Genomic DNA, 26,122 nt, shown 5'->3' with positions numbered 1-26,122 from the left:
TAGAAGCTTTACTAATATGCCAGGGGCCTAGAGTTGTATTATTCAATTTTAGATTGAAGGAAAAAATAACTTAATTGGAATGAACTGAAAACAAGCTGTGGGCTGTGAAATAGGAGCTTCAATAGCAGGAGCATCCAACAGCAGCAGAAATGCAGAGCAAAAGATAGCATGACTGGCACAACATCAAGACCATTAAAAGGAAGAGGGTCATTAATATCTTTGGAATGAAGAGTTTACAAGGGATCAGATATATTACAATAATCCATGAAGTGGCTCCCTCAGTACTGCCTGACTAGAAATGCTGCTGCCACTACCAGACAGTTGGCTTTAAACTGTGGCTGAAACAGGGATCAAAGAAAAGTGCAAATGCACTAGTACACCATCCCCTGGATCCGCCCCTAAGAAAGGCCTTCAACGGAGTACTATCCTAATGAACTGCTGTGTTTGTGAACCCATTAAGAACAAATCTATGGAAGCTAAATGGAAAACTTCCATTGCATTCCAACCATTCTACACATCCCAGATTGCAATAACCAAAAGCAATCCAACATGGTTTTAATCTGCTTCCTCATCTAACTGGCATAAGGCAGACAGTGCCAAGCTGAATTAATACCTCTGTGGAAGGAGTTTAATGATTATATATTAGGGTGACTACAGCAGCCAAAGAGTTTCTGAACATGCAAGACAAGAATTTCTGGAAGACTGGTATAATGAAACTGCAGCTACAACGGACCAAGCACATCTATGTTGATGGCTTATGTTGAAAACCCAAGCAAACTGCTTCTAAGTCAAACTACAAATTTTCTGAACGTCCCTTATGCAGTATGGGCAGATCATTATTTCTAAACATATACACTTTCTTAATTTCTAATTAAATTTGAAATGTGTTAATACAGATTTCATATTTATTTTTGTGTATGTATTTTTAATTAAAATAAAGAAGGAAAATGTCACGTGGGGCAGCTGAAGGGTACCTTTCCTCTTCTGTTTTGTTAGGCGGGGATGCCTGAGTGCCTGGATCACCCTCAAAGAGAAGCCCCTATGCAGCAACTACCTGGAACCTTTATCTGGCTCACAAAGTCTTTTTTTGAGAGGCAGGCAGCTACTCTGCTGCATTAGTTCTATCTGATTCTACAGTCACTCACTCACATATAAAAGATTGTGTTATAAAACTGTTAGTAGACTCCTTTACTCAGAAGCAGTGAAGGAGAAACTCATGGATGGGATGGTTCTTGAAGAAGCTGTGCTGCTGCACTGATAAAGCAGAACAGGGCATTGGTTCAGGCCTTTGCAGTGATACACTGTGATATTTGGGATAAAAAGAAACACAGTCATTCCAGCATTGTGGAAAAGCTCAGCTGGCTTTTGTACAAATCCAGAAGTATGCAACGAAAACTGATCAGGTTTTCAGTTCATCCTACTCATGTTTCCTATGTTAATACATTTTTTATCTATCCTACAGTAACATAGGCAACAGCTTAAAATATAAAAAAAATGTAAATGCACACATGTACAATCCTGTTTTTAAAAAGCATTATTGCTTTGTAATTCAAATTCATTACACATTATTTATTATTGAAATCTAGCCCCATATAAGGAACAGGGTTGAAGTTCAGTTATGCCATTTATTAGCACAAAAGATGAGTGAAATCTTGAGTGATATTCACTGCTTCTAGTGAAGTCAACTAAAGTTTTGCCATTGACTTCAATGGGAACTGAATTATAATCCTTCATGTTTTTCTTATATTTGATAACAAAAAGGCTAAACCAGAAAACAAACCTAAAGGGGTTATCTTGAATTTTAAAAGGTCACCATCAAATTTGACCATGAATGGAAATTTTCAGGCCAAAAGGTGACTTATCTTACAGAAATAAGAAAACAGGTGGTGATAATGAAAGTTGTCTTGCAACCTTAACTAAATTGTTCACTATCTCAAACACTGTAATACAATCTATTTTTCTCAAAAAACAGCTATAAATCATCAAAGTTCACATCATTTACTTTCTATAAAATCATTTTTATTACCTTTGAGGTTATGGCTATGAGTCACAGTCTCATCAGTATATATTTTGATTATGTGTGATTTACTCAGGTATAACTGCATTAGTTACAGTGGTTGCCAACATTTGTCTTCAAGTAATTCTTCTAGCAGGAAGAACGATGAGTTTAGTTCATGATTTCATCATTACAGTCTCAATTTTTAGGGCAAGTGAAGGAGTTTGGTTCCACTCAGCTAGCAACACAGATTATGTGCCTGTCATTTATGCACTGTGATCAAAGAGTAGATGTATTTGTATACTTATCTTAAGTAATTGTTTGAAGGAGAAATCAGTCAGGATAAACCTATTTACAGATAATGATGTAAAAGTAAAGCAGGAGATTTATGAAATGTTCCCTGCTTTTAGAATTTACCTGTACCCAAAATCCTGCCACAGTATTTCAGCACTTTGGTAAAAGACTACCAACTCATCAATAGTTAAGTACAATAACAAAACAATAATTTGCAAACTTTTTGCTGCTTTAAGTCTATCAAAACAAAAATTCTCAGATAAGGCTATAGAATTCTGTCTGAAGTCAAAGTAATAATGTAGGGGGAACTGCATGATAGCACAGAGTCAAACCAGACTTTTGTGTTATCAGAAATATTGCTTGGACGTGAGTCCATATTCAGTTTTGAACATTAATGCTTCCTGAGTGATTTCCTGCTGTGTGTTTTATAATAAATAGAAAAAACATCAAAACTGCAAATTTGTTATTTAAATGGTTGAGCATTTGCCACATAATTGAAGTACTATGCAGTGTAAGTATCTAATTACAGACTTCCTTCTTTAAACAATTTTTTATTTATACACAGGAAATAAATTTTTTAGGGTCTAAGTGGCTGGGTGGATTATTTCACGGTCCATTTGAAGATCTAAATTAAAATTCAGGTAACAGTGGAAAAAGGTGATTATCATTTTTAGGATCATCTGCTCTTAAAGTGTTAAGTCAGGGGTTGTCAACTGGGGGTACGCATACCTCTCAGGGCTTGCTTGGAAAGGTGCTAGGAGGTATGTGCAGGTGGGTGGGGAGGGAGTGCCACCACCTACCACCCCAAGCCATTGCAGGGAGCAGGGTGGGGCAAGGGCAGTGGCTCCCCTCTGCGGGCTGCATAGGTGCCAGCCAGACCCGGAGGTTGGGGGGTGGGGAAGCTTGCAAGTGGCCACCACCACCATCCTGCGCAAGCCTTCTCCCCCTGTGTGCAGCCACCACCACCAGAAAGCGTACAACTCCTTAAAAAGGTTGAAAATCCCTGTGTTAAACAATGAAACAATGGCTATGATCTCTTTTTACTTCATCACTATAAAAGGCCTCAAACTGACAAGCCCTTAGAATAGAATTTAGGAAAGATTTTTTTTAGTTCCAATGTGAGCAACAAGTTTGACTGTTTCAGTCTATACCAAATGTTAACAGTTCAGTCATAAACCCTTGTAAATAGAAAATTTTAATGGAAACACCGGAAGGCCCTCTTTGGACAGGTCAGTTCTTAATATAATTTTTTAAAATTAAAAGCCTTAATGCAGAAATAGTCAATATAAGCAATAAAATTCTGAGAAGATTTCATTTCCTTTATGAAGTCATTATGGATGAAAACCTCCAGTAATCTCATTATTGGAACTAAATTCTACAACTACAAAAAGAAAATTGTTAACTTTATGTGCTGTATATAATATATTGGCCTCAGCAGTTTGTCCTTTAAAGGAACAAACTTAAAAGAAGCATCAGCTAAGATTCAGATGACACCAGAAGAAATAAAACGAACAGGACAAACAGAGACTGAAAAAAACAACTTTATCGCAGGATTTCATTGGATAAAGTTGGAAGAGACCAACAAAACCATAAACCCAACAATGATTCAGTCTTCCAGTCTCCAATAAATCCATAAGATGACTGGTAAACTAACCATCTCTGGCAGTAATAACCCTAGTATAAGTTTAGAGCTTTGGGCAGGCTGCCTCTTAAACCACTAACAACTGCATGGTATTTGGGACAGAATAATTAGCACCACTGTCAGTGCCAATTAACCCATGCCAGCCAGCCTGCTCAAGCAGCTATACACTGGATGCATCTACATGTGCCATTAAACCCATGTGATAAACTCTGATGGAGTTTGCACCAGAGTTTATCACGGTGCCTTAATGGCACATGTGGATGCTTAAACTGCTGCAGTCTAGGGTACACGTGCAGATGCTGCACCTGGGAATACAGCAATTTGAACTGGGGCACAGCAGCCTCAGGTTGCCTGGGGGCTCAGGCACTGGGTGGCAGAGGGGCTGGCTAGAGCATGAGGGTGCTAAAGTGCAGGGCTGGACAGCAGGTGGCCCCTTCATTTTTTCACCCCTGTGTGCCAGCCAGCCCTGGTTACCATCTACATATGCACCTTGGTGCATTAAGTAACTGTACTGTAAGATAGTACTGTTCCTGACAGTGATACCTTATGATGCAGTTAATTAATCTACTGCACTCTGATACTGGTACATGTGTATATGGCCAGGGTCGGCAACATTTTTGAGTGCCAAAAACACCTAAAACCTTGACTTGTAAGATGTTGGTATGCCAGGGCCAGATGGTAGGAGAGCTATGAGGGGCTCGATCCTTGTTCTGGCAGCACAGCCCTGGCCCCTTCCCTGCCATCTGCTCCAAGGTGCACATGCCAAGCAAAAAGCCTTTGTGTGCCAAGCTCTGGCACCCATGCTGGGGGTTGCCTACCCCTGGTATATGGTGATGCTTTATTGTGGAGCTAATTAATCAACTCTACAGTAAATTTAGATGCACCCAATACTACCAATTTAGAAGGTAATCTGCCTGGACCAGCACAGCATGCTTGTGGATACTGTTACTGGGGCTAGGAAGGTTACTACATAGGTAAGTAAAGTGAAGCAAATGCAACCAGCAATACCTCACTTGATCTATAGCAGGAGTTCCACCCTGGCTTTACTTAAAAATGGTTAGGGTATGCAATGGCATTTATACCACCCAACTCCTTGGTATTGATGGTGAGTTTCCATTTGTGAAGGAGAATAACTGCAGACTGTACTACCTAAATGTATCATTAGCAAAACAGAATCTGTATACCCTAATGATACTCCCTCTCTTTGCCAACTGTGGATATTGTGCCCCTGGGAGGAAAGAATTTTAAGTACCTTGCCTCATCATAATTATCCCATCCTATCCAGATTCTCTGATGCCAGGGACCCTGACCACTGGACTAACATGAATCCTCTGCAAAAAAGAAGCCAGAACTCTACATCTCTAACTTTAAAAGATGAGATATTGGGAGCAGCTTTACATAAGAAATGATGCAATAAAACAACAACAAATATATCCAGGAGCTTTGTAGTTTACTATTAAAACCTCCTAGTATAGGAAGTCAAAGAACTGAATATTTTCACTAGACTGTTTTAAGGAAATAATCAAGCAGGATATATAACTACACTATTAAGACAAAACCCTATACTAGTACTATTCATTTCAATGGTAGTAGTGAAATTAGACATGAGAACAAGATTTGATCCTGTGTTAAGCGCTGAAAAGCTAAAAAATACAGTTGTATCTATTTCTACTATGCTATATCTTGTTAGTCAAATGGGATATAACAACATGTGATTCTGACTATAACTGACTGTGATAACTATAACTGCACAATCTGCGTTCCCCAGTGACTCATTTAGAAATAAGGTACAATATATCTCTTACAGTTAAAGTCATCATAGCAAGAGTATAAATAAATAATACTGGCATATGAGCTTTACTACAATAGTTTTAAATACAAATAGCCCCCAGTACTGATCATGGGCTAGGGACAGAAGTTACACATAAACTGGTTTAAGTGATCAGAAACCAGTTTAAACCTGTAACAGAACAGAAGTTCAGTGCACATAAACCACTTTCAAAATGGCTGAAACTGGTTTAAGATAAACCTGGCTGAATGTAGTATCAGACTTAACTGATTTAGGTCAAACCAGTTTATGAAACTTCTGAGCCAGACCTCTTCCTGGTTTAAGTTAACTCACAGTCCCCCAGTATCCCAGGATGCTTTTCAGCCCTGGGCTGGGTTGTACTGTCTGCTCCAGAGAAGCAGGGCTGGCCCCGCCCTTTTGCTCCCCAGCCAAAGCACTATCACTGCTCTGGCTGGCTGAGAAGGGGGTGCAGGTGGGAAATCCTGCCTCGGACTTCAGCCCCTACTAGTCTTTTCCCTACTCAGGGGTAGAGGGAATGGCCAGACCCTGGGCTGGCAACTTGCATCGAAGTGGGTGAAGAGAGGGGGGATTAATTGCTCTTCCCTCCCCTTTCCCATTGGCATGGAACCCCAGCTACGGTCTGCCTGGCAGGGGTGCAACAGCCCCTGCCAGGCTTTTCCCCCCTGCTCACCGCTCAGGTGGCAGGAGCAAGCCTGTCAGGGACTGCTGTGCCTCTGCCAGGCTGACTGCTGCTGGGATACTATGGTGGTGAGAGAGGGGAGGGAGGGGGGATTAAACCCCCTTTCCCCCCACTTTGCCTCAGGGGCCCGGCCTGGGCCAAGCCCTCGCCCCTCAAGTAGAGAGGAAAAGTCTGGCAAGGGCTGCTGTGCCCCTGCCAGGAAGATCCCAGCTGGGGTCCAGTGGTGTAGAGGGGGCGGGGGGAGAGGGGGATTAAGGCACACCCAATTGTACTCAAAGGCCTGCCCAGGCCTGGCTGCACCCCTCTCCCACCTCCGCTTGAGCAGGGAGGGGAGAAGAGCCTAGAGGACTTCTCTCCCAGCTGCTCTCCAACCTTCTGCCACTGCCAAAGGGAAGAAAGGGCTTGCTTTAGTGCCTCCTAGCTTCTAGACTGAGCCAGTATAGGCATGTGGCTTCATTTCCAGAATCAAAAGTGAGGGTCTATTCACTTGCTTCTCAGTTCAATCTCCAAAGTTTAGACTAACCTGCAAAGATTGAATTGATTCAGGCTTGGGCTTTTTGAATGTCTGTACTTAGCCATGAAATATATGAAATACTAATACATGATACTAGAATATCATGAGGGCAAGCAGCACCATTTTTCTCACCCACTGACGGAGACGAGCTAATATAGATGGATTTGGTCAGGCAGGAATGTTATAATTGTGTAATTAAAGAACAACTCAAAATGATATTTTAACAATATGTTTTCACAGTTGATGCCAGCAATGGAAAAAAGATCAGCACAATACAGGTAACGCTCTACTTACAGGTGCCTTTCATGCACGTCATGGTTGAAGAACACAACTCAATGACATAAACTACTGGCTGTCCAGGTTCCACTGGTGGCACAGTTAAAACAGAAATCTATCAAACAGAATGAGAAGAACAGAAAATTCTGAATATAAATCTAGACTAGGAAGCAACATGATTTGTTTTTCATTGTTTTGCATGTAAATTGGTATAATTTATCATTCCACTGCTAATAAATTATTAAAAATTACCTAGAAGTGCCTTGATCTTCAAGCACCAAAAAAACACATGCTATTTTAAACAAATATTGCAAGTATTGCTTTAATGCCTACACAGTAGAGTCTTGCCTACATAACACTATCTTAATATGCACTTGCAAAGTAGTCAAAATTAATGCTGTTATGGGCTATCAAATTTCAAAATGTCTTGGAATTAGAGAAAATAAGATGGTTTAATTTGAGTTCCACAAATCATTTCTAAGAAATTCAGACCCGAGTAGGTACATGGTCATAAAAAGAGCTGTTACAGACTACAGAATAAATATTCAGTCTATCAACCCCATAAATATGTATTTGCCAAACAGACTAAAACTCCTGAGAACCAGTTATTGTCAATTCCCATACATACACACAGCAGATTTATTTATTTTTATGAGCTGCTTTAAGGATTCATAAAAAAGTCTGTGTTAAAGTAGAGTAACAAGAAGGAAGAGACAACCTGCAATATCAAGACAACTCAAGAGTTCAGGTAAAAAGTAACTGTAGACAGTAAATATTACTGCCACATAGCTTTACTTTCCAGTTTCCTAATGAAACTATTTTTAGAAACATATCTATGGGACTTAACCTGAAGACTCTACTCATGTGAGCAGTCAATGGTTAGTAAGATCTGCAATGTCATGACATCAAGTTTAATCATCCAGGATAAATATAACTGTTTTTAGAAGAATGGCTCTTGAACTTTTTCTGCCCGGAAATACCATTTTCCCCCAACCTGATACAAAGAATACACTCCTTTTGAAATCATACCCTGTGATGTGGCAAGAGACTGGTAAGTAGTTTTTTGGTTCTGGACAGAAAGGTGTTGAGAACAGGAGGGACTGGGGAAGCCAAATGTATGGTGGAGTTGACACTTGGTTGGTGGCTGTTGGCTGCAAGACCATTGGTTGGGAAGAGGAAAGGTCGGGGTGCGCAAGTATTTCGGCTGGAGGGTTGCTTAACGACTTTTGGTGAGCTGTCGAGGACCACAAGGGTATCTCCGCCCCTTTACAGGTGCCCCAACTTCTTATCTTCATCTTGGGACCAGAAGTCCCACCCCCTAACCCCTGACCTTTGCTAATTGAAGTCCCTCCCCTTGCCCCTGGAAGTATTCCTTTGGAGGGGGAAAGGGGGTTGCCATATTCAAACCAGAAAAAAACCAAATGATATATATAAAAACAACATCTACTATAACATATTTTGATTTTCTTTCAAAAAATATTTTTGTCCTGATTTATGTGTATTTGCATAGTGTATAGAGGTGATTGCATAATAGTTCAAAATAAAGTCTTATCTTTGTACATTGTGTGTGGGGGGTGTAAGGCATGGTTGAGGGGTGGGCATGGGGTGTGTGTTGGATTTGTGTGTGCACGTGGGATTTGTGGAGTGAGTGGGTGGATGTGAGGTTTGTGTGGGGAGGATCTGCGGAGGGAGTGTGGGTATGGGAGTGTGTGTGGGTGGATGTGGAGTTTGTGAAGGCTGTGTGTAGGTGTGTGCAGGACCCCCCACACACACACACAAACATCCTCCCCCATAGCGCACAGCCCCTACTGCTGGTGGCAGCAGCAGGTGGCAGGCCCTCAGCGCACTCATGGCCCACAGCTAGCAGAGCCCCCTGGTGACACACAGATCTGGCTGAGTCCCAGAAGCTGCATATGACGGCACAGAACTGGCCTGACCTGGCCCACTGGTGCATACTTTCAGGACAAATTGGGCTGGCTCCATGCCAGCCCATGGGGCTCCTGGCACTGCAAACGGGAGCTGCATGCCATTGGGCCAGACCAGGCTGGCTTCATGCCTCTAGACGGGGCTTCCAGCAGTCCAGTGGGGAGCCACATGTGGAGGCACAGAGCCAGCTTGGCTCAACTGCACAAAACTTCCTGCGGTTCCCAATCCACGCACTTTCAGGCAGGGCAGATTCCACTGGAGTGCTGGAAGCCGCATATGGAGTCATGGAGCTGGTTCAGCCTGGTCTGATAGTGCACAGCTCCACATACTGGCATAGAACAAGCCTGGTTTGAAGGCATGTGCCTTTGGGGAAGACCAGGCTAGCTCCATGCCACCCACTGTCTACAAATCCTGAGACTCAGCTGGAGCCATGCGTCACCAGGAGTCTCTGCCTTCTGTGGGCCACGCATCACCCCGAGGGCCAACTGCCTGCTCCTCTCCCCACGCACCAGCTGTCCAGCTGCAAGCCACTGCACTTGGTGTCTCCTCACAGGGCTCCTAACTGGAGTGCTCAGAGCCCCATGGAGGTGGAGGTACAGAGCTTGCCTGGTTGGATGGCACACAATCTCTGAAAGCCCTGTGCCTTCTGCTGGCTCTCACGGGCTAGTAATAACTGTTTTTTGGAAGGGTCCCATGGGCCAGATAGAGGAGATGGAGTATGCTTCATGCTTACCCAGGGGGTGGATAGCATCACATAATTTAGTGTTTTTAGTGGCAACTGATCACTAAAATTGTTAACAATCATCTCCTGGTTGCTGGCCAGGCTGACAATGTGGCTTCAGCAGTTATGGCATAGGAGGTTAAGGGGTGGTGAAGTTACCTCCTTGGCTACTGACGTAACAGCGGTCATGGCCAGAAGCTCCACAGTCTGGGTCTGGCTCACAAAGAGCCCCATGTTCCCACTGTGGCCCACAGGGCTAAATGAATGATACCTCTGTTTAAAAGTATCTTTAACACAGAGAGGAGGATTGTTTAGTCCCTACTGAAATTCAGTCTTTGGCCATGGGACTGTTACAAAGGTATCAATTAGTGAACAACACACAGCACACACACAAAAAAATCAGCTCCTATTACTAGCTTATTTTTCATTTTGACTGATTTTAATTGACTATAAAAGGGGAGAAGGTGATTCAGAAATTGATCAAAAGAAGTAGCTAACTAGAAAACTTGATTCAAGTAGAAACAAATATAAAAGTTAACTCTTAATGAACTGAAATAGTTAATTGTGGTTACATACAGCTTTTTAAAGAGATAACTAAATACAGACTTGATATTTACCTGCTGGTCTGACTGTGTCTTTAGAACTGATTGATCTGTAATGAGCACTGCTCTGGAAATCTGCCTACAAATAAATAAAGCAATTAAGGTACTTCACAAAACAGAAAAAAGTAACTGTTTAGATTCAGGCCTTGTGGAAATCATAATTTAATTACAATTTTACTAATATGTAAAATGATTTACATGTGCTTATGACACCACATTATTAATTAATTACATGTTTTGCATGTCCCTGAAATAGTCCCACTTCTACAAATGTTAACTACTTTCAATGACCAAAATCAAAGCATTTGTCTAAGTAAAAGTTCCAGGTCCAGGGTGTTTTCCTCTAAAATTGTTAGAATGTTTTTAAGATTACAAAATAATCAGACATCTATTTTTTATGAATAACTGCCTATATCACCAACTTATTAAATATGCAGTCAACAGGAAAGAATCTTGAGAAATAGACAGCCTGTTAATTTTACAAACATATAATGAATTACCATAAAGAGCTACATAGCTTTGATAAATAATATTTAAAGCTAGAAGACTGTATAAGTCATTGCAACTTAATACATTCTTTGTAGCATTTGTGGGAACCTCCTGACTCCTTTGCTCCTTGTCACCCTGTTTAGTAACAAGAAAGGAAACAAAAGCCATGAAGAGAATAAAGCAAAAATGGTACAAGAATACTATTATCCTTAGAGAATACTTTGAGCATCAGGAAGTGGCTCTCATAATGCTGTAGACAGAAAATGGTAACAAAATCACTAGCCCTACAAGTAGAAGTTTTCCATTGGCTGCTTGAGTCCCATAAAGGTGTGACCCAAGCCCAAAAACCCTCAACAGGAGGAGCCATAACTGTCTATTGTAAAGAGCAGGAACAGGGAGGAATAGAGGTAACAAGGCAAACATTTTCAAAAAGAGTCTCTAATAATCCGGGGTGCCTCAAAAGACTGGATTTCAAATATAGCCTAACTTCCCCAAGTAGTCAAGGCTGGATGAAAATGTTTGGTTTCTCATTTGGAAACTTGTAATTCTGCATAGGAAAATTTTGGCAGAATTTCCCATGAGGAAATCAAATTCAAGCAATTTAGAAGGGTATCTTGGCCACACGAATAGACCACTTTGCATAAGAAATGCAGTTTATCAAGGAACGTGGTATACAGTTCTCTATGATGTATCATGGAGGCTAAGGCAGATGCAGAGATTATGACCTTGAGTCTCAATTGTTTTGCCTTAAAAGCAAATAATCCTGAAATACTAGCACTGTCCACAAAACAGAACTTGTATTTTTTGATCAGATCTAGTACTTCACATTTTTATTGTACTTTTTACATTCAAAATAGTGTAGCAAAGATTGTTTGCAAGGAAACAGCTGGGCCGGGATATTATGAATTCAAATCTCAGACCCTTTTCTGACAATGTTAACTCTGTGCTGCACCTGCTACTATTATTTTGCCTCTGTGCCATTTGGAATGTGCTGCAAAGGTAGTGCATATATACTGCTGATGGCATGTTGATGCTTTGACAGGAAACCAGGAACAAGCTCTACGCAGCAAAACAAAGAGATAATATAAGGGGTTTCAACACTCCTCCAAACTTGAGTATGCTTACATGGGGGGCACCACAGACATTTCCATAATTCCATTTTTTGCAGCAAGTGTTAGAGTTCTCCAAGAAAAAAGTCAACATAAATTTAAAAGAAAAATGTTAGCAAACTTAAATATAGATAGTACAGCAGTTCACCCCCCCGACATGGAAAAAGAGGAGGGAGAAAGTTGGGGAAATGACACTGCAGAAATATACCCAATTAGGTTGTATTCATATACCAATGTTGCCCTCTGGGTCTGTTGTGAAGTTTGCAAGGTTGTGCTACGTATGTGGGTTTGTCTGGGGGAAAAAGCAAAACAACACACTTACTATGCGTCTTCTTTATTATTTACCTGTAACATATATTTGTGCATGTTTCTTCTGAAAGGTAACTATCTTCTACAACAAAATAGTTGGCACTTATTCTTTGCCCAAAATGATCTATAATTGCTTTACATCTGTTAAAAAACGAAGCACAATAAGTAAAGACTGCTTAGAAATAAATGATATCACAAAATAAATCTTTTATGTCTTTGAAGTTGAACAATATTTGGAGATTCAATTCCATTTCCAATAACTGGCAATAAATGCTGCATGTTTTACTTGTAAGCAGCTAGAAATGACGCCTTATTAAAAAAACCCGACTACATATAACAAGATCATATAGAAACCTATTTAGATAGCTACATGTTATGAAATACATGGTACTGTTTATTCTAATTTATGCCATAATTGCATTAGTCAATCATTCCACAAATAAAACAATGTATTCCATCCACAATGATAACATCATTTTTTTAATTGCAATTTGACAAGTTACTTGCCTAGTGATAAATGAAAAACTGATGATTTTCTATACATGACCCTATCACTTCAGCATTTCTATAACAGGCGTGCCTTTACAAAAAATGGGTATGTTTACTGTAATGATTAAGTTTGACAAGTTAGAAAATTAGTTAGTTTGAACAATGAAGGGAGTAAGCCTGGCAAATATATAGGACAGACAGTTATCCAAGTGATCTTTTCTAGTGTTAGTATCTACTTCTACAAAACACTTGTGAATATGCATAACATCTCTTTCTCTCTCTCTAGTTCAACCAAGAAACACAATAGGCCATGTTGTTCAAAGAAAAATGCAAATGTTTCTGACAAATATGATTTGTCTTTAAGACTGTTAAAATATATTTCATCTTAGTATCTTACGTTCACTTCAGGCAAACATTTAAAATCTAATGCTACAATTTTCCCCAAGCCCAGAACATAGAAGTAATGAATTTTCCAACATTCATATTTTCTTAATACAAAACAGATCCAGAGCCTAGAATAAACAAGCTCTGGTCTTGCCTGTAGCTTGTACATGCTACTACAATACACATAAAATATCTATTTATAACTGAAATCTGGGGTCCCTTCTAAGGGACACCCATTCATTCTCCAAGAAATAAGCTCTACCTATAGCACTACAGAGCACTCTCTCCCCCGTGACGTTTCTTAGTTTTCAATATCAGACCTCAAGGTAGCTGATATTTTTTATTTATGCAGTAAAAAAACAAAGCTGTAATTTGTAAAAGGAAAAGCCTTTTTGCAATGATACTGCATAGAAATATTTGAGGCTACCTACAGTACATCCTTATAACAGCTGTTGTCAAAATGCAATGCCATAGAACTATATTTCTGTATGCACTGAAGCTTAAAAGTAGAAGAAAAATCTGAAATACAGGACAATAAGATTGCAAGTGCAAAAACGTTAAGTGATGGTAAATTTATTTTGAAATTCAGATATTTTAGCATATTACCAATTTAAGCAGAAATTTAAGAATAATTCAACATAGAAAAAACAGGTAAAACATTTCCCATTAACTAAAACTTGCCACTGCTAACCAGCCAATATGCTCTGAATTCACATATGGTCATTTTTTGTAAGCTGAAGTTGAACACACTAAATAAGACTAGTTTCAGATGTCACCCGTCTCAATGATTGCTTTCATTAGCCTAATTACAAATAGAATATATCTTCTATCTTCTTGTCTTGTTTTTAAGCCTTAACCCTGGATTCTCAGTAAGACTTTCATTGCTTTATATAATGTCAGATCATTTTCTGCATATAAATGTTCAATATTTACTTTTTGTCTAATTTACAAAACATCTCCCACTCTTCAGAGTGAAATTTCCTTAAATCAGTTTCTGAAAATATAGTGGAAGTAAAATTGTACGTCATAGATACAGGCATACTTTAAATGGAACTTTAGAAAGAACCAAATGCCCAAGACAGTAATTTCCTAGTTTCTTATGATAATGCTTTCATAGTATTTTTCCTCACCCTACAATAATGTTTTATTCTAAAAATTACTTTAGGAGATATTCCTACATCAATAAGATTTTTTATACATTTAGTTACTAGTCAGCATTTGTGAATTAAGGTATTTAAATGCCCTTTCCTCCACTCCCCTCAAGATCATGTTGAAATACATTGTATTCACATCAAATTGGAGTGCTCTTAGGGACTTGTATAAGGTCAGGATTTCACCCCAACTTTCTATGGAAAAATCTGTGGTCTAATACAAAAGGAAGTCAAGAAATACAGGTAAAGAAGAGTTAAAAAAAAACTTAACAGAAAGTTAAGGATAATAGTACAGAAGACTTATCTGATTTTACAATAATAATTTCACAATAACAATCAGCGTATGACTTGCATATTACCCATTTAACTGTTAGTAGCAACATTCAAGCACCATGGTGAAAAGTAAATTAAATATCTCATGTCATAAACTTTGAAATACCACTTACATACATTATAAATTATAGTTTTTTCAATATGCCTTTCACTTGCTATTTTTAAGGTTTTTTGGGGGAGCTGCACTAATTTGGCTCTACAGCACTTATTTAATGTGGCTAATAAACTAGCAAGTCAAGCCGGCACAGTTCATATCTAATTATAACCTTTTCTATTGTTTATGAAAGAAGGGTTTTTTTTCCCTGAACATTCTGGAAGGAGAAAGGTTGATTAAATGTCATGTTGTATCACTCAAAGCCAGCAAAAGCAACCATAGGCTTTTTATTTTCCTGCTAAGTGTTGTTTTCTCTCCTTTGTTCAGAAATATCTATCAGGTCATATGTTTGATAAGGTTTTTAAAAGAAGAAAAAAAAGATAGTGCTTTTAATATCAGTTTCCACTTTACTTCAAAGGAAGATCATGAGAAGATTTCTTTCAAGTACTGCCTCCAAATAAGGAAAACACTTATGCACTGACATTATCAGGTCTCTGTCATCTGATATGTGTTGGGACAATGAATCATACAGAACCCTCCATTGACCTTCTTTCAATGTGTCTAGATAAAAGGATGAAAATTAGAATCCATCTCCTTGCAGTGCCACGAGTTATAAATGTACTTTATAGGGCTCATTATCCAAACTAATGGACTAAGGGCGACATCCTTGAAATGGACTTACCAGCACTGAAAAAGCCAGTATGCAATATTTCAGGAAAGATATGTAAATTACAGTGTTTGCTATATATTTTTATTACAGAAATATAAATTTACATTTGTCACATCTTTTCAGTTTTTGGACAGAATTATTTAATTGGAACCACATTTAAAGGTATGCTGAACATAAAAATGTTATTTTTAATGTAACCACATTTGAAATATAATTATGTAAATTAAAATCCTTTAAATCATCCTAATGAAGCTAAATAAGCAATTTCTACTATGCACACAGGAAATAAAAGCAAAAAACTAAAACAAAAAAGGATAACAGTACAGAAATTAAATTTGCATTCCCTTTAGGGCAAACAGCATAAAGTATGTTTAGTTTGCTAACATTTAGAGTATTTGAGTTAGATCAAAATTATACTCTCCAGCAACACAGCATCTTTTAACAAACTTTTTTTAACTGATGATTTACATGAGATTGCTTGTAAGCTTTCTGAACTTGTCCCACTTTTCATTTCCTTGACTTGTTTAGTTAAAAGCTATATTGCTTGAATGTCTGCACAAAGACGCATAAATTTAAAGGAAAAATCTTTTATTATTCAAAACCTGGAACAACCATGTTTAAAAGATTCCAGTCTTCTAAAACTCTTTCTCTGCATATTATTATAGTTTGTACACATAAAGTACCTAGAAAGGGCTTTATTAACATAATTAATCTAAAGAAAGCTATTCTACTGTTTCATGCATATAATGTAGACACACTCCATGATATTAGACTAAACCTACCAAATATATAATATATCAGCATAACCTCCTTACCACTGCATCCTTCTAGCTCATCAGTATTTGGTTTTTTTCAGATAACTTGCAATTAATCAAGCCCCTGAGTCCCTGCCTGGGGTGACTGAAGAGCACATGAAACTCTGGGTTGCCAGCAGCAAAAAGCAAATAGATGTCTGCCACAATAAAACGGAACAGATTATTACTAACTTCTTTCATGGTCACTAATTTGGGAACTTGTGGTGTGACAAAAGCTATGGATGTCTATTTATTTAACATTTTTAGGTAAGGTGATGTCTGTTTCCACCCAAACAGACTTGGGCCAGTGAAACTAAAATTTCCAGTGTGAGAGCTCAACAGGTAAAAGGGAATATTCATGAGTAGATTATGGACATCTAACATCACATCATTTGCTGTGATGGAAAGGTTGTACTTAAAACAAAGGTGTTCAGCATTTCATTTAGATCAGTGATTCTCAATCAGGGTGCCATGAGATAATTTCAACATATGCACAAGATAAACTGACATTTCAAATAGGAATTCAGAGTGTTAAAACATTTTGTCATGTTGTGGCCTTTAAGTTCTTTGCAACAGAAAGATTGCTCTATTATTTTTCTGTAGTTAATAAAACAAGTAAACAGTAAGATCTAGCAATTTCCAAGGGGTGCTTTGAGTCTCCTAAGGCCTGTGCCTCCATTTAAAAAAGGCTGATGACCACTGTTTAAGACAACCAGATTCTGGATTCATCTAATCATCTCTCATCTATATAAGCTTGTTCCTGAGCTGGAAACTTTCAGTTGAGAATGCTTTGTCCTGGTCTTTCATGTGCTTTGAATTAGGCTTTGTCATATGCACTGTCCAAGAGCAGTACAATTGTTGCCCTATTATTAAATGCCAGAGTTCACATAATGCAATTTTTTTTGTAATATAGTCAAGGCTTTGGTCAACTAATTGCTTTGAAAATTATGATGAAGACCTTATAAGTAGCATCAGAAGCATATTGGGAGCAAAGGAGAAACTTGTGCATGGCCCTGAGGCATTCCATTGAGAAGACCTAAAGCCCCCTTGGGAAAGCTGCAATGTTTCACATTAATTTTATGAGAAAGTCATTAGAAAACTCTTGTGCGGTAAACATTTTTGGGATAATAATGAAAAGCCTAATTCTTATAAGTGCAAGGACAGGGGTATTAAACCTGCACATCACTGGCTGGATCAAAATTTCTGAAGCAGTGAGGAGGTCCATGTAAAGACATAAACCAGGTTTTTAAAGTAGTTAGGCCCAGGTGCATAAATCTTGCCTGCAGTTCTTATTGAAAATAGGGTTAGATGATTTAAATAGCATTAGTGGGCTAGACAATCTGGCTAATCTCAGAATAATGATCAAACTCTGTTGAAATGATTAGATCCAAGGCACAGTACTCATTTAGAAGAGGCAAACAGCAGCAATCTCAATCTCAATAATCTAGAAGTTTGAAATAGTCTTCCAATGCAGAGATGGCATACAGGAAATACATGCAATAACAGAGAGAAAGGCAAGACAGACAAATAAGAGCAATAAAATGATAAAGGTAGGCAAAAACTGCATCAGTTGTGAACACATTCTGGTAAGTATATTTGACCACATTGGAAAGAAAGAAAAGCCCATCAGATGAAAACACTATGTGAGAATAAGGTCCCAAAAAGACCAACAGCCAGGTTCAAAACACTCTCAATATTTTGGCTTTAGCACAGCTAAAAATAGGTGGTTTGATCTAGGATATTGATCCAAATGGGTAGAAGTAGGTGTAAGATCTGTATAATCAATAGAGAGAATAAGGCACAGAACCTCCAAAAGGTGATCCACAGGAAATGATAGGCACACAGACATGTATGAACTCCACCCCTCCTCAGAGTTTAGCATCTGATTCAGGGATGCACAGTTGGTGCCTCCATAGTTTTGGTATCTAGAGTGCCCACAAAGGGATAACTGATAACTAGCAGACACTGAATTCAGTACATAGCACCCACTAGGAACACTTTTCATTAGGAATAATGGTGTTGTTTCCCACCTTTTGCTTAGCAGCATAGTGGTTACAGAACTTACCTAGGAAGTGGGAGACCCACATTATCGGTCATCCATGGCCTGAAGGAACACTAACCCACATCTTCCACTTCTCATGAAATCCCCACCAAGCTAAAAAATAATATGGGTTAAAAACACCCCCCATACCTCTTGAATTTGGCTCACTAGATAGCCAGGAGAAACAGGCTGGAAGAGCAAGCCAGAGGAAGCACAGTTCCACAGTCAAATGATGAAGGCACTCCTCTGAGAGGTGGAAATCTGTGTCTGGATCCTTATGTGCCTATGGATCTTTTCAAGCCCAAACAGAAGTGACTAATGGATTACTGTGTCTAAACTATTTTATTTTACAGCCGCTGGAGCTGGGTAATTCTAAATCGCTTCCTTGTAATTTAGGTACCTAAATCCTACTTAAATCATGCTTAGGCACCTAGAACAATTTGGATCTGACACTAAGGTTGCTGACAAATGTGACCCCCCCACCCCTTTAAAAATTACCAGAAGAGGAAGCGTGTTAGTTCAACCCAGCTCCCCAGCATCTGTATAAACTGGATGCCTCAGCAGGACTTTTTGGTGCTTTTATCAAACAGCTGATCCAATTAGCTATTAGGTAAAAGCATCAAAAAGCCCCACTGAAGCACAGAATCTATACAGATGTTGGGTGAACCAGTTCAAACTTACATGATGCATCTTCTGGGCACACTGCACTCAGTGCAGGGACACGCTGAGCTTAAAGCAAAGTGTTGGGTTTTTTTCCTTTTTTCCACATCTGTAAGCAGTCTAAATGAATGAGAGAGAGACTAGGAGAACTTATAAAAATGAGTGAACAACTAGTTTGGAAGTAGGACTATCATGAATGCCCCAAAATCTAGAAAACTATGAAAAGTTAACCGGGTTACCTGAAAAATGGAATACAGAAAAAAAGTTCTCAAGTGTTTTTCAAAGAATGAACAACTTAATGAAGATGTATTTACTTAAAAAATCCTGAAGACATATAGAAGCAGCTGGAAATATGAACTACCTGTGGCTGACAAACTAAAGTTTGCAAGTTGCTGAGTGAAGCAACAGTCCCATTGAATCAAATATCAAGTATGAAGGTTTAAAGTATTGCTTTAATTATACATGCTTAGTAAGAATAACATAAAAGCAATCCAGATGTGATTTCAAACTTTTGTGTGTTTTAAATAGAAGTTCATTTTCAGAACAACATTTAGAACATCCAGTTCCAACCTACAGCTTGTTTTTATAACTGTTATAAATACCTCAAAAAGATGTATACAATGGAACATATATGATAATCTATAGAAGAATAAACAATGCTACTATGGAAAAAATGTGGCATATTTTTCTTCACTAAACTTTAAACCTGCCTGAAGGCCTGATACTGTTATAGAAGAATTTATCCTAGGATAAGAGGGCAGCATAGTTTATGACAACAATCTACCTAAAAACTCATTAAAGTCTTTTCTCTTGGAGTGACATGCATTATCAGCAAAGATTAATCTGATGAGTCTTTAGGTGAGCTCCATTTTTAAAAATGCAATAACAGAGGGCTTTGTTGTCATCTGATGAAAATCAATTAGAGTAGGTAAGGCCACAAGGAAAACTAACATCACTCATCACCAGCCCCCCGGCAGCTGAAATGATTTGTCTTCCAAGCTTGGGTGATCAGGAGCTGTAGTAATATCACAGGGAAATTAATTTAGTTTCTATATTCTAGACCCACTTTCCTTGTTCTGGAGGACCTATACACAAATTACTTTTAATCAAGGTTGATGTGTTATTAATACCAAGGAGGATCTTTGAAGAATCATTTTTTTAAAATCGACTTTAGCATTTTTCATCTGTGTTTTGTATATAAACAGGTTACTTATAGTACCCTTACCGTCCAGATTCTTTGTCCACTACAAGGCACTGTATAGAATGGCGAAGACAATAGGTTCCACCAAAAACAGCACACATCCTAGAAATATGTAAGAAAAGGTAACTGTTAGGTGAATCATAACTATTTGTAAACCTAGAGTTGTGGTAAGAAAGGAAGTGGATTATGCACTGACATATGTCAGAATAACATGTTGACTGATAAGTCTGAACCCCAGCATCACAGAAATCTGTATTACATGCTATATCACTCTCAAATTAACTGTAATCACAACTTTGCAGCTGAACTATTATTAGCACCCTTAAAGGCAGACCAGATGTTCCAGAATATGCTAGCACACTGAAAAGACTTAATCTAGAAGGAAAGGGTGTTAAGCCTCTCTCAGGATCTGGCTAGGAATCAGATTATGTTCATAATTCTTTTGCAAAAATTTGGTTTTAGCACATCTTTGCTTGTTGCTGAAAACTAAAATATATATATATATCAAAAACACCCATTTCTTTAATAAAGACAAAGCTTTTCCCCCCCATAAAACAGCATCCGATCTGCTTTTCTAAAGCCAACCTGCACTTCATCGTGGTGAATGAGTGAACAGCCAGAAGTATGGGAGTGCTCACTATGGTACACCGGGTGTTATATAAGATGGACATGCTTAGGAAAATTCCTGAAAATAGCCAGCCACCACAGATAGTGTTACAAATCTCCACTGCTTTTTAAGTGGGTATCGGGTAATCAACGTACTGACATGCCAACTGTGGCTGGCATCAGGAAGGGCACCTGAACTTCATCTTGTGCACAGATAAGGCTAGAATATTCCTTGGAGAGAACAGATAATAGTAAACTCCTGACTGGTATGAAAATGGGCAAAAGATACAACGAAGTCCACTGCTGCAGCAAAATAAATGAGTTGTGGTCAAAGCCAATGCAAAGGGAGCAAAGAACGAAGAGATGACACAAACTGGAAGTAGGCAGAGATGTGGGGTGGAAAATTTTCCAGTGCTTTATTTTACTGTGGAAAATTTTCCATTTCTAAAAATTCATTGTTTCATAAAATTTATTAGTAACAATGAATGGATGCCAATGCAATATTAGGCAAGCTTGGCAGACAGCAGAGAATAGGTTTCCCCTCACATGGTGGAAGGGATATTGTAACACCTGACTGTTGTCTAGGATTGCTCTAAGGATCCTAACCACTCCACCAACAGCAGCTTCTTGTGAACAGAACTGGCAGGCTTTCAGCTCAATCAAGACAAAAAACACGAATAGACTAACAAATGAACACACTGCTAAACTTGTTTCTATTTCTCAAAATCCCTTGCTTCTGGAGAATCAGGCAGAAGCACAATTAGTGCAGAAGATGCAATGTGATGATAAGTTGCCCTTGCCCATTCACTCATTGGTAAAACCATCCTTAGCAAAAGAGAACATGGTTAAATATTGATTTGCCTCAATCTGATTCTGAAATGGAACTAATAAGCAGTGCAAGTGATTCTGCAGACAGTGACAGTGACACTGGAGGTGCTGCAGTGACCTCAGTGGAAGAGAGTTAAACTCTGTTGAAGTAGATGAGTGGACAACCATGACATATCCTGCAGCTGTTTGGGTGTGCTAAAATTAGCGTCAGCAGTTTTCAGTGCCTTCGGTTTATTTCTTACATTTAAACAAACAATGTAAGGGAAGCACATGCTATTGTGTATTGTCTTTACATTTTTACAAGTATTCTAATAAAATAATTTCTTTCCACATAAAGTTTTGAAATTGTTTGAATATTTAAATCACATCATGTGTGCTGTATTTAATTTTTTTTCCTAATCAAATATTTCAGTTCAAATACTTGTGGCTATTGGGACAACAAATTAACATGGGGGTACTTTTTTGTTTTGTTTACTAAATAAAAGCCAAATAAACATGCTAAATCAGATTATACTCTATTTAGGGCACTGGAAAAATTTCTGGAAAATTTTCCAATTCAAAATGTTCTGCAAAACCCACATCTCTGGAAGTAGGCTGAGAGGATGACCAAGACTGAGGTGGAAACATATGAGAGTTCTAAGCATCTGCCCAGAGAATGCAGTTGGCATCACATGTGGAGAACAACTATCTAACAAGAAGCTTAATCATAGTCTGGTCAATTTTACACTCAATAATCTACTCATCCTTTTTAAAAGAAAAACTACTTTTCTATTGTATGTCAAAAAAGTCCCTTTCATTGTTTTATATTTTTGCAGTAACCAATACTGCACTCCATAACAGATCAATATTAACAAAATGTCCCTTGTATTCTTCCATGTAATTATGCTTTTAAAATGTACTTGATATATTATTTGAATATATAAGTTTTAAGGGCCAGTAAAAAGACTAATTTCTTTCTAATTGAAAAAACAAGGTAAACACTGTACAAAATGTGTTTATGCCCAGATCCAAGGAAGGATGTGCTGTACCTGGAAGCTTGTCAAACATCTCTACCAACTGTACAGTTGGTTCAATAAAAGATATCACAAAAAACCCTGGTTTCTCATACAATTCCCGAACCATCTTGAACACATCAATGCAACCTTATCATAATTTGGTAATAATTCTGTTCATCTCATGCCCAAGTCAGTTTATGACTTTTGATATGTTAAGTATCACTTAAGCCTCACCATGTTCAATGCTAAATACAAGCTGCAATTATTCCACTATAGATCACAACCCTATTTTCAGCTGTTAGAACATGAAAAAGCTGCAAAAATGCAGCATGAGAAAAAACAGATTAAATTAATTCTGTTTTTGCTAATTCACAATGCTGTCATTTGCTAATGCACAATGCTGTCAGAAATATTTCCATATTTTAGTTCCCCCAACTCTTGAACACAGTGACCATTATGAAAATAAAGACAAAACGCCTGCCTAGCATGTAGCCCAAATAATCTAGACCACTGGTTTTCAGCCATGTTTTCTAAGATACTCTTCAAAAAATGCCAGCTCTTACCTTTCTTTCATTTTTGACTACATAAAAAATAAAGCAATTCTTCTGTTGCAAAGAACTCCAAAAGCCAAGATAGATCAAAATATTTTTTACTTTATGAATTCCTATTTGAAATCTGTGAGCTTTTTTTGTGAATCCTGTGCAGGTTTTTGCATACCTAACAGTGCTAATATTTTACAGCATCTTGTGGCAACATAAAAAGGATATTGCATCACCCTAGTTGAGAATGACTGATCTAGACAATATAAATCTGGACAGCAGCATGGCTAGCATAATGTACAATGACAGTGTGAACTGAAATGTATCAGATACCTTGGATTCACTGCATTTCCAGATGCTCCTCACCAATTACACACAATAAGCCCCAGTCAAAAACCTGTTTGCAGCATGAAGACATTATGGACTCTCTATATCCTGTCCCCTTTTGCACTAAAAGATATGTTGGATCTTCTATGCTTATAGAGGTAATCCGGATTTAAAAAATGCGAAAGTTGGTACACACTAAGTCTACCGAATTTGAAACAAGAAGTTAATATAATAGTATATCTGTTATGGAGTTAACCACAAACCACAACCACAAACTCTCTTGTAAAAGTAAATTTTTAAAAAGAACACCCTGAAATTCTTTTCATGTGAAAGTCATGACATTTGACTTGTATGCAATGCCATCATTTTGGAATGACCAGTGTTGATATTACCTCATTTCATTTCCAGTTTATATTAATGTACTATAATAGATACCACTAAATTCTATTACAGTAGAAGTCTCAGCTGTGAGAGTATAATAAAAATCTTACATTTAACTCACTACCTTTCATTCAGAAGATCCAACTTTACGAAATTATATAGAAAGGGTCACTTCATATATCACTAGGAGCAGCTACAGTCCAAGACAGGCATACTTTGATATGTGACAGGAGAAAGTGAGACCTTCCTCCAGGTAAAAATCCAATATTAAAAGTGTTCTGTGAGGAAGTATAAGAAAGTCTGCCTTGCTCTTTATCCCCTATATTGTATTTCTTCCTTACACTACCTCCCCAAGGTTTTGACTTTTCAAGCAAATGAAATAAGAGCAATGCATATCAGGCCCTGATAACATCTGAAGCACTTCAAAGGGTAAACAAACAGACATGCATGTCCTATGAAGTGCTTCCAAAATTGCAAAAGCACTCCAAAAATAACCATTCGTAAAACAGCAACTAACTGGAAAGGTTTCATTCGTAAATGGTTCCAGTTATGTCTGTATGCTATAACAGTACAACAGAAGTTTGCCCAGTCTTCCAGCATCCCACAGAACTCTGCTCCTGACATTCCTTCCCATGGGAGTAGGGAAGGAGAACAGGTCAGATAGTCAACAAGGCTGCTTACAGATATTAAAAAAAACCTCCAAAAAAACCTGATGCTTTACTTTAAACCCAGTGCATTCTCGCGCCGAGCCCAGCCCATGCCCAGAAGAGGCATTGCATTAATTAGACCCAGCTCACCCAAAGTCTGCATAAGTTGGGCACTTTAGTGGGGCTTTTTTGGCTCTCATCTAATACTTGGTTGAATCAGCTATGAAATAAAAGCACCAAAAAGCCCTGCTGAAGCATCCAATCTATACAGACACTGCAGAGCTGGGTCAAACTAATGTGCTGCTGCTTCCGGTAAAGCACAGTTTTGTTTTGGTTTTTTTAAACATCTATAAGCAGCCTGAATGCCCTCTTGTCTGTTTAGCTATTTCTGGGGCTAGAGAGCAGCAAACCCTGCACAATTTTCTGTCTCCAGTCTCCCAGTTCTAGCAGGGGTAGTGATATGCTCTTCCATCTTTAGCAAGCACTAGAGCAGGGGCAGGCAATTATTTCAGGAGGAGGTCTGCTTACTGAGTTTTGGCAAGCCTTCAAGGGCTGCATGACAGGCAGCCAGGGGTAGATAAATATTCATTTTCTAAATTTTTTAGGAGCCACGCAGGCCAGATAGATTGGCCTGGTGGGCCACATTTTGCCCACCCCTGCTCTAGAGCCTGAGGGGCATTTAAGGCTGGAAAGAACGAAGTCTTATATGTCTCTCAAGTGAATTAACACTTATTCCAAAACAGAGACACTCCTTTACACTTCCTACCTAAATAACAACCTTGGTAGGCTTTGCTTGAGTAACTTGAGAATATTTGCTTGAGAATATTTAATTATTGGATCATAGCATGGAATTCCCTCAAAGGGACCTAATAAACTGGTCTTGAACACAAGTCCATGATCTTACTACTTTGGTCTCTGAAATAATTCATTTTCAAAGGTTTTCTTTTTTAAAGTAATGCCTACCATGAGCAGCAACTGGGAGAAAGCCACCAAAACATGAAAGCATATTACAACTTATCTGCCCTAAAACCACAAGGTTTGTAGCTTAGAGAAACTCTATACAATTATACTTATTCAGAAAAAATAATTTTCTGCATACATGTCAAAACTAACTTTTACAGATTTGTTTTTAATAATAACTTTCTTATTTTGCTCAATCCTATAATAAAGTTATGATCCTATACTTCTCACTAACACCACATAAACATGCAAATTACTGTGATTTTACAAGTTCAGTATTATTTCAATGAAGCATCAAATCAGAGTACAAATATAGTATGGAAACTTTTAACAGATGTCTCAAATATCTCGTAAAAATGACAAGGAAAATGTGAAAAACAAACATTCCTTTTTGAATGTTTTTAGTTTCTTAAACCATGGAAGTCCCAAAATAAGACATGCATTAATACAACGCAAAGACCTCCAAGCAATTGGCTATCTCAAAAGCATCAGTACATGTGTTGAAGATTCTTTTAAAAATGAAGTCTCATCCTTATCTGTGAATTTCAGTTTCCTGAACTAAACTAAACAAAAGTGATAACCACAACCCTCTGGGTCCGACCACAAAGCCAATTTCCCAGCCAGCGGATCGTGGTGGAGCCAAGGCCACAACTGG

The 26,122-nt window shown here is 38.3% G+C and overlaps 1 protein-coding gene across 1 annotated transcript in view; it reads right to left on the bottom strand.

Moving 5' to 3' along the window:
• Positions 1-26,122, bottom strand: part of CHM (CHM, Rab escort protein 1) — a 146,406-nt gene that overhangs the window by 17,679 nt on the left and 102,605 nt on the right. Inside the window, exons 9-12 of the mRNA XM_019536476.1 lie at positions 20,209-20,286; positions 12,404-12,508; positions 10,476-10,539; positions 7,230-7,326 (exon numbers count right to left, since the gene is read on the bottom strand). Coding sequence (XP_019392021.1) covers positions 7,230-7,326; positions 10,476-10,539; positions 12,404-12,508; positions 20,209-20,286 — 344 coding nt within the window. The remainder of the gene's footprint in view (positions 1-7,229; positions 7,327-10,475; positions 10,540-12,403; positions 12,509-20,208; positions 20,287-26,122) is intronic.

The sequence above is a fragment of the Crocodylus porosus genome, unplaced genomic scaffold (genome assembly GCF_001723895.1).
Source record: "Crocodylus porosus isolate Cpor-Errol unplaced genomic scaffold, CroPor_comp1, whole genome shotgun sequence".
Taxonomy (NCBI): Eukaryota; Metazoa; Chordata; order Crocodylia; family Crocodylidae; genus Crocodylus; species Crocodylus porosus.
This window is presented reverse-complemented; position numbering and strand designations above follow the sequence as displayed.